The sequence below is a fragment of the Zea mays genome, chromosome 7 (assembly GCF_902167145.1).
Source record: "Zea mays cultivar B73 chromosome 7, Zm-B73-REFERENCE-NAM-5.0, whole genome shotgun sequence".
Taxonomy (NCBI): domain Eukaryota; kingdom Viridiplantae; phylum Streptophyta; class Magnoliopsida; order Poales; family Poaceae; genus Zea; species Zea mays.
The window spans coordinates 120,261,235-120,277,956 of NC_050102.1; the positions used below are offsets into that span (position 1 = coordinate 120,261,235).

General features: G+C 46.1%; 2 protein-coding genes, 1 long non-coding RNA gene and 2 pseudogenes across 4 annotated transcripts; all 5 read right to left on the reverse strand.

Moving 5' to 3' along the window:
- Positions 1-4,909: 4,909 nt before the first annotated feature.
- On the reverse strand, positions 4,910-5,212 carry LOC109939318 (uncharacterized; annotated as a pseudogene). Its single transcript, XR_002263501.2, has 2 exons — positions 5,106-5,212; positions 4,910-5,015 (listed from the first exon to the last, which is right to left on the reverse strand). The product of XR_002263501.2 is annotated as an uncharacterized protein (transcript).
- LOC109939312 (ACT superfamily protein pseudogene) lies at positions 5,216-6,107 on the reverse strand (annotated as a pseudogene).
- LOC103634123 (uncharacterized) lies at positions 6,141-8,011 on the reverse strand. Its single transcript, XM_020541647.2, has 8 exons — positions 8,003-8,011; positions 7,881-7,925; positions 7,761-7,790; positions 7,489-7,555; positions 7,000-7,099; positions 6,851-6,926; positions 6,631-6,745; positions 6,141-6,561 (listed from the first exon to the last, which is right to left on the reverse strand). The coding sequence occupies exons 1-8, from the start codon at positions 8,009-8,011 to the stop codon at positions 6,335-6,337; spliced, it is 669 nt and encodes a 222-aa protein (XP_020397236.1). The 3' UTR covers positions 6,141-6,334.
- A 1,083-nt stretch (positions 8,012-9,094) lies between these two features.
- On the reverse strand, positions 9,095-9,577 carry LOC118472960 (uncharacterized). The gene is made up of 3 exons (XR_004851507.1): positions 9,491-9,577; positions 9,210-9,408; positions 9,095-9,126 (listed from the first exon to the last, which is right to left on the reverse strand). It is a non-coding gene; the product is annotated as an uncharacterized lncRNA (long non-coding RNA).
- Positions 9,578-9,590: 13 nt separating this feature from the next.
- Positions 9,591-11,193, reverse strand: LOC118473031 (putative ubiquitin-like-specific protease 1B). Its single transcript, XM_035961241.1, has 8 exons — positions 11,115-11,193; positions 10,871-11,025; positions 10,563-10,775; positions 10,355-10,480; positions 10,141-10,274; positions 9,991-10,066; positions 9,715-9,906; positions 9,591-9,623 (listed from the first exon to the last, which is right to left on the reverse strand). Exons 1-8 carry the CDS (start codon positions 11,185-11,187, stop codon positions 9,591-9,593), a joined length of 1,002 nt encoding a protein of 333 aa, XP_035817134.1. The 5' UTR covers positions 11,188-11,193.
- Between the last annotated feature and the right edge of the window lie 5,529 nt (positions 11,194-16,722).

Genomic DNA, 16,722 nt, shown 5'->3' on the forward strand with positions numbered 1-16,722 from the left:
CGACACATCAAGCCTGCATCCTAGGGGGCCAAGTACCAGGGAGGAGTCGACAACATCACACACAACAGGGACAGGTGGTACACAAATAAGTGCTAATACTGCTTGATAAATAGTACTCAAAAAGTACCTTACAAAAGCAAAAGTTATTACATTTGCCTTCAAGCGGAGTCCTAGCTCCATCTCTACAGGTGTAAACTACTCGACATCAGCAGGGTCGCGCTGGAAGCTCGCAGACGTTGTCCTCGCGGAATTCTCCCGAGCGACTTGCCAGCAATAGTGGCCACCTCAACATGTGCGCCATAGCAGAGAGGCCCTCGCCCCGTCTTCCTACAGGGGGTGACGACGAGGCCATTAAAGCCAAAGAGTTGGGTGCATGGCGGCAGGCGGCGCTGGTGGTCTGGTCAGCGGCCACGACACCTCTGCACCAGCGGCGGCGACCACCTCAGCATGAGCACCATGGCAATGAGGCCCTTGCCCCCGCTCTCCTACGGGGGTGAGGACAAGACCATCCAAGCCAAGGAGCTGGAAGCTCGGCGGCTAACGGCGCTTGCGGTCTGGCCGGCACCGCGTAGCCGAAGTTTGCCTCCCTCGCAAGGCTGGTGCGCATCCTCTTCCTCCAAATGCTGGAGGAAGAAGCAGGCCACCAGCTCATGCAGGAGGCAGAACCCCAACTCGGCTCGCTCTCCACCCCTGCAAGGCTGATGAACATCCTTGAAGCTGAGGGTAGGGGGGAGGCCGCAGCCCGGCTCGCTTCTCTCCACCACAAGACTGGTGGTCATCCTTGTAGATGACCACTGGTGGGAGACCACAGCCTGGCTGCGTGATGAAAATCCTTGAAGCTGAGCGATGGTGAAAGGGCGCCAACCCCCACGAGGTCATGCTCCTCCGGCAACAGCAAGAAGAAGGCGAGATCGGCAGCGCCATCGTGTAAGAAGCAAAGAGCGCGAGCTCCCCAGCGGCGACACCGCCGAGGGGGAAGGCGCTGGCACGGACCCTTCCATCGAACGCCAGTGCGCTCCATCAAGCGGAGCAAAGCAGAGACCTTGAAGGCAAAGGGGCGCAGAGAGCTCGGAGGCGAAAGGGCACAGCAAGTGGGAGAGAAGCGAAGGCATAGCTGCTACTCGAGGGATGAACCCCTCCTTAAAGGCAGACTCCCCCGCTCGCGCCTCGAAACGCCACGGGAAGTCTCCCCCGATGCATACCGGCGTACCCAACCAATGACGCGGGGCCCCAGCCCCACAAGTCATATAGCTGGTGCGCTGGTCTCCGAGTGCGGAGAAGGTGAACCGCTGCGTGAGATACATGCCGCTGCCTGCGGTAGTGCGCCTCTTCGCCTCCGCCGAAAGCAGCAGCCCAGCCTCTGGCATGGGGGCCCAGGCCCACGAGTCATACTCTTCGGGCGTCGGGCTCCGTGTGCGGAGAAGGTGAACCGCTGCGTGAGGTACATGCCGCTGCCTTCGGTAGTGCGCCTCTTCGCCTCCGCAGAAACCAACAGCCCAGTCTCTGACGTGGGGGCCCAGGCCCACGAGTCATCCTCCTTGGGCGCCGGTTCCTGGGTGCGGAAAAGTCAAACCGCTGCTCACGCCAATGCCATGCCTCCTCGGGACCGCCACAGAAGACAGAGAAGGTGAATTTTTCGAAACCAAATGCAGCGGTACCAAGGCACCCCGCGCATGGCCTAGTAAAGCCATTGAGTGCGAAGACCACGAGTCAGTCAGCCGCGGGAACAGGCACGACAGTTGATGTGACCGATGGTAGGCTGACAGCGCGGGCGCGCCGAGTTAATGCGGTGCACGCAGAGGAGGCGCTCTAGTCACCGGTCATGCCAAGTTGATGGAAGGTACAAGCTTTGGCCCCACCTGTAGGCTCGTATCCTCCCCTGAGGCGGGCCTGGGGGGCACTGTCGGTACCTTGGATCAGGGGTACCCCTTGCTACGGCATGAAGACGCGGTGCCCACACGACTATCTCTAGTCGCGTGGGGAACAACGCTCGACTCCACCACATGGATGGCTCCAGGGTCACCATGTGGCCCGAAAATGTGATACACTCCAAGATGCCGACAGTGGGTCCGGACCCCCATGGGAAGGTCCCGGACCCCTGTACGTGCAGCCCTGACCTCCGGGTCGGGTCATGGACCCCTCTGCGTAGAATCCAGGCTACCCTCAGTCGGGTCCCGGGACTCAGAGGCAGGGGATACCCAGGCCTTGCTCAGGCTGGGGTCCGGTGCCGACGTGTGTCCAGGCCCAGCCTGGTGTGGACCCGTCCGCGCAATGCTACTGCTCCCCACCAGGCGGAGACCCGATGCTGCCGCGTGGCCTACCACGCGTGATGTAAGCCAGCGGACGAAGCCTGACGTAAGACCTCTGGGCCGCGTTGTCTCTGCATTTATTGCAGAGAAGACGCGCCTCCTGACTACCCCGCCGACAGGTGATGTACCCCTTCAGCATTTAATGTGTCCTGTCCACTCAGCTGGCAGACGACGTCCAGACGATCCTACAGGCGGTGGGCCTGTCCACTGCCAAATAGTACGCCCGCACTGCGAGGTGCACTGTGCTCATCCATCATCACACGTACGTTGCCAGGGAAGCTTCCCCTGCACGCCAATGCTACGCAGATCGCGGATATCAGGGCGCAAGAAAGATTACGCTAGGGACGGACAGTAGTCGCTCCAAGTATTACATCCGTTATGCCACTGGGCCCACATGTCAGGGCTTAGTATCCTTGTACGTGCCCCCTTGAGCTATAAAAGGGGAGGCATGCAACGTTACAAGGGGGCTCCAAAAAAAGGATAGACCCAAGTCATCCAAGACACAACTCAAGCTCACGAAGCAATACAACACACAGTGGAGTAGGGTATTACGCTCCGTCAGCCCGAACCACTCTAAACTCTTGCGTGTTCCTGTGTGTTCACTCCCAAATCTCACAACAAGCAAAACGCTTAGGCCCCTCCTCATCTTAGGATTTAGGGCGGGTGCACTCCGCCACCCGGCCGGAGATTTCCTCTCCGACAGATGTCCAATGCATTGCCGAGTGTAACACTCGGCAAAGAGGTATATTGCCCAGTGCCATGACCGTAGCACTCGGCATAGAAGACACACATTTGAATCGGTAAAGCTTCTTTGTCAAGTGATGTGGCCAGGACACTCGGCAAAGAAGCAATCTTTGCCGAGTGCCTTCTGATGCACTCGGCAAAGGATCTGGCAAAGGGACACACTTGTGCTCCCGTTGCCGAGATCTTGTCCAGCTGGCACTCGGTAAAGACAAAGTCTTTACCGAGTGCCTTCTAATACACTCGACAAAGAAACTGGCAAAAAGGGCCCACGGGGAGCTTCTTTGCCGAGTGTCGGTACAGTAGACACTCGGTAAAGTCTTCGTCGTCGTCATCTGGCGGCATGACGGTGACTTTTTTTGTCGAGTGACCAACAAAAAGTACTCGACAAAGAAGTCGTTGTCGATATACAGTTTACCGAGACTTCTTTGCCGAGTGTCACTTCACCGAGTGTTTTCTAGCCTGTTGAGTGCTTCATACACTTGGCAAAACAGCTGTGTCCGATAGCTATAGACAACAGTTTCGCTCTAACCGAACGATTTTTAGCTTTTTGTATGGCTCACAACATCTTTTTTAGGGCCTTCGTGATAAAAGCCATAACTCAATTAAATATGGCCAAGGGAACACATGTTTGGATTTGGATACTAAATGTTCAAGCTTGACTCCGTATATATGTTAGGTGGTTTGGATTCCTTTTTCCACGTTTTTTCTTATAAATCTTTGTACGTTCGGTAACCCTAACATAAAGATTTGTACTTTCGGGTTTCGAAGTCACTAATACTATTCCATCCCGTCATTGTCGACACGTACGCTTGACTAGATATTTAGAATCAGTACGTCTTCTTTTATGGCTTTTACCGGTTAATCACAAATCAAGCGCATGCTGACAACTCGTTGAGGTCATATTCTGAGGCCAATAATTCTCATAATTTTAACTCTACGCTTTCAGGAGTTGGAACGCCACTATGAGAACATCCGAACTTGTGCATAGCTACGTAGGTTCCATGACGTCAGTTTCTTTTTCTTGTCTTTTTTTTTTTTGCAGGAGACGTCATTTCAACAAACTTGCCACGTGCTGAATAACAAATTATAAGTTGTTTGTCTGGTTTAGAATTGGACATCTTCAGCTTAATTATTAAATCTACAGAAACATACAAACACCTAAAAAATTAAACACATTTATTAGTTACACTAGGTGAGTGCCCGTGCGTTGCAACGGAGACATATAATACATAAATTACCGTGATATTATATGTCCCCGTTGCAACGTATGAGCACTCACCTAGTCGAGTTCTACTCGCGTTGGAACCTACTCAATTAGTGAAGGCATAAGGACAAAACTTCCCAACTGAATTCCATTATTTTCCTGTTATTCAGACTTCATCCCTTTTCGCCTCCAAGTTATCCATGTTCTCGACAACAGTACACTGCAAGAGACACAGTAAACGCTACTCTGCATGCAAATGACAACACCTCACAGACTACATGCCCGAAGCATCCATCATCTATTAGTTCCTTTCATCAGCTATGTTGCTGCTGTAAATAATGGTCAAAATCGGAAATTTCTTGCCATAAGAAACCATGCAAGACATATTGTCATCATTAACCAAGCAAGCAGGAAAACGTCCGGATCACTCAAAAGGACACAAGTAACAATGCAACTACTTGTTTCATGGTTTCTGTTGGGTTTGAACTCTAGACCGCACCTCGAGACCGCACCCCGAGACCGCACCTCCATCTCACCAGACATTGTCTTGAGATTCCAGCAGAGCTTCCGCCCGGTTGATAGACTCGTCAACTGCGTGTTCTTTGCCAGCGTTAGCCCATGTCACCCCAGCTGAGGCGTCATCCTTCAATTCTCCTTCGACAACAACTCTGATTCCTTGACGCTCCCATTGGTTCCGGGCCTCCTCAAGGGCGCGTGCATGCTCCCGGGCCTTTTTGGCTTCCTCCTCTGCCCAAGCCCTGGTTAAGTTAAAGAGCACAATAACATCATGCACAATGAAATAATATGCACAAAATGATCAAATCTCAGATGTCAAGAATTCTTCTTACCTTGCCATAGATAACGCCTTCCTCTCCACTTCAGCTAGCTCATACTGAAGTTGCACAACAGCCGAGTTATCACTCTCAATTTCCTTTTGGAGTTTCTCAATCCTACTCTTCTCGAACGACGGTTGGCGACGAGGAGCTCCGTGTCGGGTCCACAGCCGACGACCATGACCCTGAGCGGATGGAGCGTCTCGGACCTCAGGCGTGACCGCAGCGCGTCCTGTTTCGTAGGATCAGTCACCTTCTTCCGTCTACTTGCTTCACGAAAAAATCCACCTCACGGCAACCTGATGAACCTTTGCTGGCTGACCCTTTCTTGTCTGATCTGAACCGGCCGTAAAATATCTGAAACGGCGCACCAAAAAGAACCGGCCGTAAAATATATACAGATCATATCGTAAATGAGCCCCTTCTGGTCCAGCGATGGTCCAGCGATGGTCCAGATGAGATACCTGGATGTTGCAGTCCTTCATCGTCCTCAAGATATCGTAAATGAGCACCTTCTGGTAAACGCAGACGATCTGGACCAGCGTGTGCGCGGGGCTCAGGGAGTTGTCGAAGTTGACAGTGGCCGTTGTCCGGACCTTCCTCAGCTCCGCGCTGAGCGGGCTCGAGCAGACCTCGCTGTCAGTGTCAGCTAGCTCCGCCCTGAACAGTTCCTCGGCGATCTCCGGCGGGAGGGAAGAGAACCCCTGCTGGAACCCTTCTGCTGGTACGACCTCGCAGCTGATGGACGGGCCCAGGGTTGCAGTTAGCGCCGAGCAGGTCTCATCTTGCCTCTCCTTTCTGTGCAGCAATTCCCTTCAGAGAGATAAACATGAGCTGAGCAGTCATATTTGTGAAGCTATAGCTAATGCCTCGGGGAAGAACAGAACAGTTACCAAATGGTTGCTCGCTTACATGCCATCAGTGATAAAGAAGAGGTCCACAACTCTTCCGTCCGGTGTGGTCGACACCTTCACCCTGTGGATTATGAGCTTCAGATCCGATAGTATGTGCGTCTCAATTTCCTTTTGGAGTTTCTCAATCCTACTCTTCTCGAACGACACCTCCACCTTCTTGCTCAGTACGTTCTGCGGGTGTTCCTCAACCTCACTCCTCAACTTCAACAGAACTTCCATTTCAGACTCAACAGCAGCTCTGCCCTGACCAGAATGTTCTTCTCTTCCTCTCTTTCTGCCCTCAACCTATCTAGCTCCACCTAGCTTCTTCAGCTACTTTTTCAAGGGTCTCTACCCTTTCTCTTTCCTCCTTAAGCTCCGTTTCAAACTTGCATTAAGATCTTTCTCGACCTGAGCAACCAATGCAGCATGTGCATTTACAGCTGCTTCAGCTATTTTCTCTGCCTCGATACGGGCAAGCTCCTCCAGAACCACTTCGCCAGAATCACCAGCTGAAAATGCTAGCGCAGCTTGTCCCTTTGTCACAGGTTTGTTCGGTTGGAAAAGTCTTGTGAAACCTTCAAGAGAAGAGCTTTAGCGATGACTCTGAATCCACACCAGGAAGATCAATTATACAAAGAGCTTACCGAAGGCAAGAGCTGTAATGCTCTGGTCTCCAGCATCCAAGTCTGCAGCCAAAGCTGGCCAGGCAGCTGTGTTTATCTTATCGATGTCTATGTAGCCAGATAGTTTGAACAAACACTGCCCAGAGAGAGAGAGAGAGCACATTGATGTAAGCATAGACAGCTGATGTCAAGATAGAAATCATAAAATTTTAGATGAAAAAAAATAATTTCTATTTCTTACATTTCTGTCAACTTCAGGCAGTTGTCTCTTATCCAGGGCCATTTTCCAACTCACAAGGTCTTGACGTGACAAAGGACTGAAGGGAAGACAACTGATTAGGAGTTTGATAGAGCGTATGAGAGAGGCACATACAATTGAAATATCATCACCTCTCAGGGGATAACAAGATATGATTGTCATGAACATCTTCTGGGATATTCATATCAGATCTTGAAAGCTTGGTAGAAATCAATCCAGCTTCTGCTAGGCCTATGGGTATATTGGAATGAACATGAATGACATAACATAATATATATCAGTACCATGGATAACATAATACATATCAGAAAATCAGTCTTTACATGTTAACATGGCAGTTCACATAATATATATCAGTACCAAGTGTACAACAAATAAATGGTACAATACATCGGAATCTTTGCGATGCAGGCCATCTGTCACGGGACCCTTGTGTCTCGCATACGCAACAATGGAGACAAACACAAAGGCAAAAAAAGCCCTGATACAAGAACCATCTGTCACGGGAGAACAAGTTACACTAAGCAACACATCATTATATGTGTCGTATTGCGAGTAGACACTTACCCATTTGAAGATATATCCATGGCCGTCATTCCAGGTATATGGAATATTCATACCAAAGACTCCAGCAACCAATGAGTACAGTGACAGGTAGACGGTCCCAGAACTCAAGAATAACTCTACCTGCAGGGACCAAACGAAAAATGAATATGTTTATTCTAAAAGAGTGCAAATATTCTTGAGTGATATGATATGGAATGCACATTCAGCACCAACTGATTACACATCAAACGACTAAAATTGACACCCGTCTAAAATCAATGTGACACTGAAATTTCTACTCTAGCAAAGAGTAACACGATGAGGTCCAGTTTATTATAGATTATACCTGTATCAACTGATTACGGTGGTTATCAAGCTGCACAGCAAAAGAAAAAAATAAAGTGTATTTAGAAACTGATTGGTCGAAACATAAAAGGCAGTATGCATCAATTTGGGGCAACATTACCTGGATATTAATATAATCTTCCGTATTATCAATGTACTCTCTCAGCTGAATAGGTGTTGAAAAAAATACAATGTGAACACAGCTAAATCCAAAAGGTTTTCTTACAGCATTAGAATTTAAACAATAGCCATGCGAGCAGCAACATAAGGGCAGGCTTTGCTCGTCTATTGTGATGCTTTAAAGCTTCGAATCAGCTGCACCAACTTACTGTTGTTAATTTGTTTAGTGTGTCATCGATTTGCATGAAATATGACTGCAGATTATAATAACTTTAAGTACTCAACCAAGACAATGACTATAATATGCAAAATACGTGTGGAAAACATTAACAATATCACATAAATTATTTCTAAAAAGTTGATTTAGAATTTTTAATTACAGACAAATGTGTCGACAATTTGTACACTAATCAACTACTCTTTTTTAGCGATATCGATAAGTCTTTGTTGTATGTTTGCAGGGATGGCATATCGGCACGAATTGTCCTCATAACTTAAAAGATCAATCACAAAGTTTCTTCGAAGAGTCTTTGCATCCTACAGACAAAGAGATAAGAGAACAAAACATATTATCTTGTAGAACGAGATAGCTAGAATGTAAGTTTTGAACATAAAACGAACATACTACACTCACCCCAACAAATTTCAGTCGTCTGTCATTCCCCCACATGGCCATAGCTTGTAGAACAAGGTAGCTGGTATTAAACCTATAGAATAATATTTGGGCAACTATGTTTTATACAATGATTATCATAGAAAAAATTTAAACTGCTGAGAAGGTGGTACGAAGAAAATACCCTCTTAAGTCAATTGGAACACCAGTCTGAATTGTATGTTCCCACTTAAAGATATCCTCCGCCCATCCAGAACGTTTCTTGCTGTAAGCAATCTTATATTTTTTTGAGGCCATGATAATCGCTTCCGCGAACCTCTTGTATGGCATGTGTTTACACCAATCTTGAGTCGGTGTAAAATCGATAAAAGTCACATGCTTTTTAACATGATCTATTACGAAAAGGGCGTGACATTCATTGAATTTCCATGGCATGAGAACCTGCAAAATATCAATCATTAGGATCCTACAACAGAAGTGTCCTTTATAAATACATTCGAAATGAACACATACTTACATATCTACAACCCGTGATATAATAATTCATTGATGGCCAACAATCGAGTGTTTTGGCTAACTCTTCTGTTGTAGGATCCTGATGGTACTTTGGAAGTTTACCAAAACCAACCATTCTCTGGACAGTATATATACATGTCCACATGATGATTAGATGTAGATACTATATATTAATACATTAATGATTGGAAACAAACTTACCCAAAAACGCATGTCCATATAATGCTTTCTATTATTTATGATTTCTTCTTTCGGCCTACGTGACTCTTTATTGGCAAGCAGCCGAACAGCCATGTCAAAACATCTTAGAATCATATCTTGAGTTGTCGTTAATATGTTTTGCAGGTCTTTGACAGATATTTCTATCTTAAAAGGATTGAAACTTCGCACCCATGTTCTCCTGTAATGTAGCATGACGAAAGTCTATATCAAGAATCTAAATAGTCGATATACATAAAATAAATAAATCAATGAGCACTTACTCTAGTGTCGTATCGTCTTCTATTGCCATGATATAATCACATAAAACATCTATTGAATCGGCTTTGGTCACTGGCATATCCTTTGTGGAAAGACCAACCATTAGAAAGTCATTGGTGCACCCATCGGTAGAGACTTTTATAGGAGCTCTTTTATCCCAATCATCAACAAACCACCTTTGCAAGTCTGCTTGAGTAATAGGGCCTTCCTCATCTTCAAACACTACTTCGCTATCATCAAGCATGTGGAGTAGTTTCCTCTTATTAGAATCTGTTGGGTTTTCTAATATCTCAACATCTGATGGGCTTCCAGAGTCAATTTCTTTTTCATTTTTGTATAACAGACACCCTCTTCTCTTATTCAGGTCTGAAGATAGTAATATAGCAGCCATTTTTTTCCTAAAGTGTGACATGTCATCCTACAAATAAGAAAAAAATATTTAGCATTATATATGTAACACTGACTGTAGATGTGCATATATGTCGTAGTAGTAACAATATACCTGGGTAAAACTGTCAGACAGTTCATCCCCTGTCCAGTATTCGATATAGTTCAAAAGAAAGAGGCCACATGAAGAGCTACAATATACATTAATACCAACATAAAGATTAGTATGAATGAAGAAATTGGTAAAGAAGATTTTAGGGTGTACCTATCTGTCTGCTTTGCATATCCCATGTCTATTTCTCTGAGCGGCCAAGAAGCAACTTGGAGGTCTGGCCACCTGTGGTCTTTTAACTCCTTGCGTTGAGATATCATATCAATTTGTCTTTGCAGTCCTTTAATCTTTATATATTGTAAAACAAAATTAGAGATTGAGATAAGTCAATATTGAATTCATAATTGTTTAGTTTGTGCATACTCACAGAGTCAGTGAGGTCTTTGCGGTCTTGCGAAGTACCAAGTGAATCGAGCACTTGTATCTCCATATTTCTTGCATGAATCACGGCAAGGTACCAGTGCGTCTCTCGGATGTTTATCGGAATAAACACCTACAAAGCAGTTAAAAATACTTGCATAAGAATAAAATACATATATAAACACTAACTGTTCAGATTGCAAACTCATATGTACCATGTCATGGTCTAGGTAAAGTAACACCCTTCGTTCAGCGCTACATATGTGTGCCATGTCTTTAATTGGATATAGCTCCTCTGTTTTAATTTCAAGATCACCATCTCGCTTCAGGAAATTGAACTGGAAAGCATTTTCTATGTGAACGCGACCTCCAGATCGGCACTTTAGATGCTTTTGAGCTTTTATCAAATTTATGTAACAGTCTATAACCTGCAAGTGTGTAAGTTGTGGTTAAAAATACCTGGATGAGTAAAAAAACTTACACATAACAACGTCGCCAAATATAAAAACTAAGCATGGATTACCTCGTCACCTAAATATGCGCTCGGCTGAAATAGACACTCCATCCACTTCCTTTCAACAAAGGCATCATCAATAAGAACGACTTCTACCCTTGGTTCACAAGGGATTTCCTTGATAAAATCGATGAGAGCAAGATCACCTTGCGTGCAAATATAGTCTAGGAGCAACCAGTCATGATATAAAACTAAAATTAGTTATTACAAAAAATACAAATTGATCCATACAAAACTATGAAAATTATAATACCTTCTCGAACTATTGTGGTTGCCACCGATTTTTTTGGCTTGTTATGAGACAAGCCTACAAATAGAGATTCCATTCTCGCGGGACAAAAACCTACATTCAAAACAAATTGTTACATGCATAAAAATTAATATTGCTAATTTCACAAATGATCCAAAACTCAACAATACTTTAAGATAGTATGCATGCTCTAATAATACACAAACATGTGCGGCTCTAATAAAAAAATTGTAGCATGCAAACATGACTTGATAATACACCAGACCAATCAAACATAAGAGAAACATCATCCTATTAGTTTGTTAGTTGAACATGCAACTCTTACCATGGGTCTAATTTGTTAGGACCTCTTTGTAGACGATGTTCTTGGTATATGTTCCACAATCTACGGTGGGGGTTTTCTTTACACCCTTCCTTGACTTTTTCCTCCCATCGACAGCTGGGATGACAAGAATCTTTATGTTCGATCGGGCTGTCGCTCTAGATAGAGCAACATATAGTTGGCCATGAGAGAACACTGGTTCAGGCAAGTATACACCAACATTGGGAATAGTCTGACCCTGTGCTTTGTTAACCGTCATTGCAAAGCTAAGCCGTACAGGAAACTGCTTTCTTTTGAATTGGAAAGGGAACATCTCTTCATCGGAGGGACACAGCGGTATACGCGGTAGGAAAATCCGTTTTCCAACGTGTTGACCCAGTACAATCTCTGCGTCAATGCTATTTCTTTGGAAGCCACGAACGACCAGCCTGGTGCCATTGCAAAGTCCATTTGCAGGGTCTATATTCCGGAGCAATATAACAGGACATCCAATCTTGAGCTTCAAAACATGAGGTGGTAGCCCATTAGGCGTCAATGTGTTTAGGAACTCGGGTGGGTAGTAGTTGTGGGGATCATCCATGGCGCTATCGAAACTATGGTACACCATATGCTCCCCTTGAAAACGATCAATCATCTTAACATTTATCATATCAACCCAGTCGTTCCGTGTTGACAGTATTGCCCTTGAAGTGATGTAGGTAGAATCAGACATATTTTCGTTGAGATTTGGGAAAGCAAAGTCTATTAGGTTGTCAAGATCGTTGTCACTCCCACTGTAAGGCACACACACATCATCAGGAAGACGAATGTCGCCGTCACTATTTGTTTCCTCAGTTCCACCGCCTACGCGCAGCAAAAACTCCGCAAACCAAGGGTCGTTTTTTGCTCTCATGTTGCTAACAAGCTTTAAGTGGGACATGGACTCCCATAGGTAAGACATCCGTAGAGAAGATGCGACCACTTGAGCCCTTGACCCTTTACGAACAACAGGCAAGACTTGTCTGAAATCTCCACCGAAGACAATGGTTTTACCACCAAATGGCAGTGCGGGGCGACCCATTATATCGCGCATGCTATTGTCCAGTGCCTCCACGGCTTGTCTCTTAGTCATAGAAGCCTCGTCCCAGATAATGAGAGATGCTTTCCGTAGCAACTCTGTTGTTCCACTCTGCTTCGTGAAGCTACATACAGCGCCATCGTCAATAGTGAGTGGTATCTTGAAGCGTGAATGGGCGGTTATTCCTCCAGGCATTATGGAAGCCGCAACGCCAGATGTAGCTGTTGCCACTGCAATCTTGCCCTGGTTGCGTAGCGTCACGAGCAGCACTCTGTATAGATAAGTCTTCCTGGTGCCACCAGGTCCATCCACAAAGAATAATCCGCCCTGATCGGTGTCAACGGCAGACATAATCTTATCATAGGCGGCCCTCTGTTCCTCGTTAAGAGAGTCTTTAAGAGCCACATCTTCCACTGTCGGTTGGATACTTTCCTCCTCGTAAACCTCCCGAGCAGTACCAATAGCATCGTCATACGCGTCGATCATAGGAGGTAGAGGGAATGTCTTTATGTCCTTTCCCATTGACTGCAGCATGTTCCTAATATCAATCAATACCATCTGCTCAACATGAGTTTTGTTCTGACTCTTGTGTTGATAGTCCTCGGACATAGAATCTTTGTGTTTCTGCCAGAGTACAGCCACATCGCTTGGCTCACAGTAAACCAGTATTGTGGCAAAAAGCCGTCGCAGCGCCGATGGCATCTGGAAAAGAGCACGTTCAGTGAGACACTCATCCAGTGTGTTGTCCGACTCAAGCAGTCCCCTTCTCTCTGCTGCCTCACGAAAAGTCGGTAGGGTGACACCATCAACTGTCCTTAGATCCACATAGGAGGCGGCGCCAGTCACGTGGTTTAGGAGAACACGAAGATAGTAGCGCTCCCCCTCGGCCGGATGAGCAGAGACTATCCTACCGACTTGTCCACCTGTATCTCGTTTCCTCTGTTGCCATACTTTTCCCTTACCACTCTGCCAAGTGTACCACTCAGGGAAGTCACGATATAGGATGCCACGAGCCTCCTCGTGTAGCCTATTAGCCTCAAAATATGCTGTGAGCATCGACCTATCAACACCTGGACGGTTGACGACTCGCTCGACCATTTGCCGCTCGTGAAACGCCACCATGTGCATGTTTGGAAGATGGAGTTGCAGCTGCATCACAGGTGGAGATATCTGACTAAGCTCAAAGCCGTATATCCTCCACAAGGCTTCCGGAGGAGTCACCCACCTTGCATCTCTATACTGCTTGATCTCATCAACATCATCGTCTGCCTTGCTCGCATCTCTCATAACAACAGACGCACGATCATGGCCTTTGTATATGTACTTGAACAGGTATTTAACAGCCTTGATGCTCCCACATGCCTCGACATTGATGTGACAGTTGAAGAGACGAAGGAGGTATGGGTTATAAGGGACAACCCATCTATTGTCCAGTTCGCACCCTCGGACCTTTTCTTTACGTTCATCGTCACGACGTCTGTAAATAGGGTATGAATCCTTCCCTTGCAAGGTTGTGTCACTGAAAGGCCGAGGGTAATGATTCTTGCACGATTTACGACCCTTAGTGCAAGGGCAGTTAGGGTTTAGCGTCCCACACGGGCCATGCATCATATGCTTGATAACCATCTTTCGTAGTTCAGGGTACTTGTTGCTTGGGATCTCGGCTGAGATCAAAAGGTCATACTCCTCAGGACATGTGAGCTTGTACTTCCTCTGCATTATGAGTAGAAAATGGGCATGCGGCAAACCCCGTTTCTGAAACTCCACGACATAGACGTAGGCTCGGACCTTACCAAGAATATCTTGTTTAGTCAGCCTATGTTTTAACTCTTGTAGCTTCGCATGAAAGACACGCACTACAAGATCCGCACGATCTTGCGGTGTCTGCCCAGGGAGAAGCTCCCTCCTTATCTCATCCCAGTTAGGGTTACATGTCATGGTAAGAAATATGTCTGGTTTACCAAACTTCCGCACCAGAGCCATAGCATCCATATACCGACGTCTCATGTCACGAGGACCGCCAATAAACGACGTCGACAGCACAGTTCGCTTGCCAACCTTCTCTCCTCTAATATCTCCATCTAGCATGCTATCCACCAAGCCCTGGTACAGGTCTGCCCTTAACCGATCCTGATTCCTGCGTATGTAATCTAAACGAGAGTTCTCAATCTTTATGTACGTGTCGACCGCGAACTGTTGGAAAAGCCGCTTTCCATGAAGTATTGGATTGAATACCCCGGGGCGAATCTGGAATTTGTAGCAGTAGTAGTCACGTACAGACACACATAAATGGCTAGGAGATTCTGCATACGCAAGGATTATAAAGTGAGTGATGCTGAAAAGATAGTTAATAATGCGCAAATATATCAATTTATAAACAAACAACTAACCCGCATCTTCATCATTTGCATTACTTGCCCTATGTGTCGCACGGTATGCATCCACTTCGTCCATGGATACTCCAACCTTTGGGATATTTGCATGCCAGCCAAGTTCGCCTCTAGGGAAGAACAATGGATATGATAGTGCATCGTAGCATCCATGGTATGAGCGGATGCAGTGGCTTGAACTGTCCTTCCCATGGAGCATAACACTCTTGCTGAACTGGCCTCGCCCTTCGCTCCCTTCGATCCAGACAGCGGCCACCTCCGAAGTTAGAGGTGTGTTATATGTCTTCTGGTTCAACGTCTGGTCTAGGTTCAACGCGATACGATAGTCATCAAGGTTCTCAACGTGACCCATGGTCCTAAGGTGCTCGGAGTACGGGTTTCCATGTAGTATGTCGACTATCTGTCGAATAACCTCTTTGTCTTTCTGTTGATGCTCTTCGCGACACTTACGGTACCGATGCTCGAGAGTGGGATCATCATCATAAAAGTAAAGCTCAAGGTGTTTATGCTCTGCCCCACCGTCCCTACCAAATGACTTGATATTGTGATACATCATGCCCTGTGCTCGGAACGTGTATATACCAGAATCCCTTACATTAGTTGTCATACTATCGAGGCAACAATATAGGGAAGTGAAAGAGAAATGGCCATTAAAAAACCTAATGTTATCACGAAAGTGCCTTGCATCAGAGTCTGCACTATCCCACAACCTCTTGAGTTGGGGAGGGGTCTCCAGTGGGGCTAGCTCAACCTTCCCACCACGACAACAAAAACCAGGTGTCTCATACTCAAACTTCTTCGCGGTGCAATAACCGCAGTTGGGAACAGTCTTGAGCATATGTGTTTCTTCAGGGATGTTGCTGTACACCTTGTCGTACGGGTCAGGAACATCAGTGGCAGTCGATTCATTTTGACTACCATCGACCTCTATATCCTCATCGGTATCCTCATCTGATATTTTTTTGGAAACAATGAGTAAGACATATGTATTTATATAAGCATTGGTATCATACAAAGATTGAAATTAGTACATTGCCCAGCGAATAGGTATCCCTCGTTCTCATTAGCATCGTCCTCAAATACGACACCGTCATCGTCATCAACTGGAACATGAAAATACAGCCACATAAAATACATGTGCATTCGTGATAACAGGGTGGGGGATATATGTAGCCCGAATAAAGATTATTAACAATTACCATTGGAAATGACCCTTGGCTTCGACTGGGTATGATCAACCCCACTTCCTTGTTCGGTCATACTTACACTCTCATTGTTGTTGATCTTTGCGGTCATATGGGGTTGTGTCCAATCATCCCCTTCCCCAGCGTCATTGATGGTATCATCAGTCGCAGTAGCCATGTTCCTTGAAATGGATGCTTCAAATTGCCGGTTTCGACGGGCTAAGATAGCTTGTCTTTCACCATGTGGCACATGTTGTTTACGTCTTAGTGGTCTAGTAGACATATGCAGTGAATTGGCATCCTCAGTCTGTGTTGAAGCTGGCAGGAACGGGTTACTGGCGATTTCAGGGATAACCCAGTCGCAGGGGGTAACTGCGGATCCATCAGGTTCAATTGCATCTGTTGTAGGGTGTACAACCTCAGGGGTATATGTTGGGGACTCAATAGCGATGGACTCATGACTCAATGTGTCAGCCAACAGTGCTCTACGTTTTCGTATGTACTCTATCTTTGACCCTTTCCGCTTTGGTGTACTATTGTACAACCTAAGGCGTTCACGCCTTAACTCCCTCTCGGCGGGAGTTAAGTTTTTGTACCGCTCTCTAAAGTAGGCGGCCTTTTCCAAATTATGGTTAGACGTGTTACCAACCGTTTCATG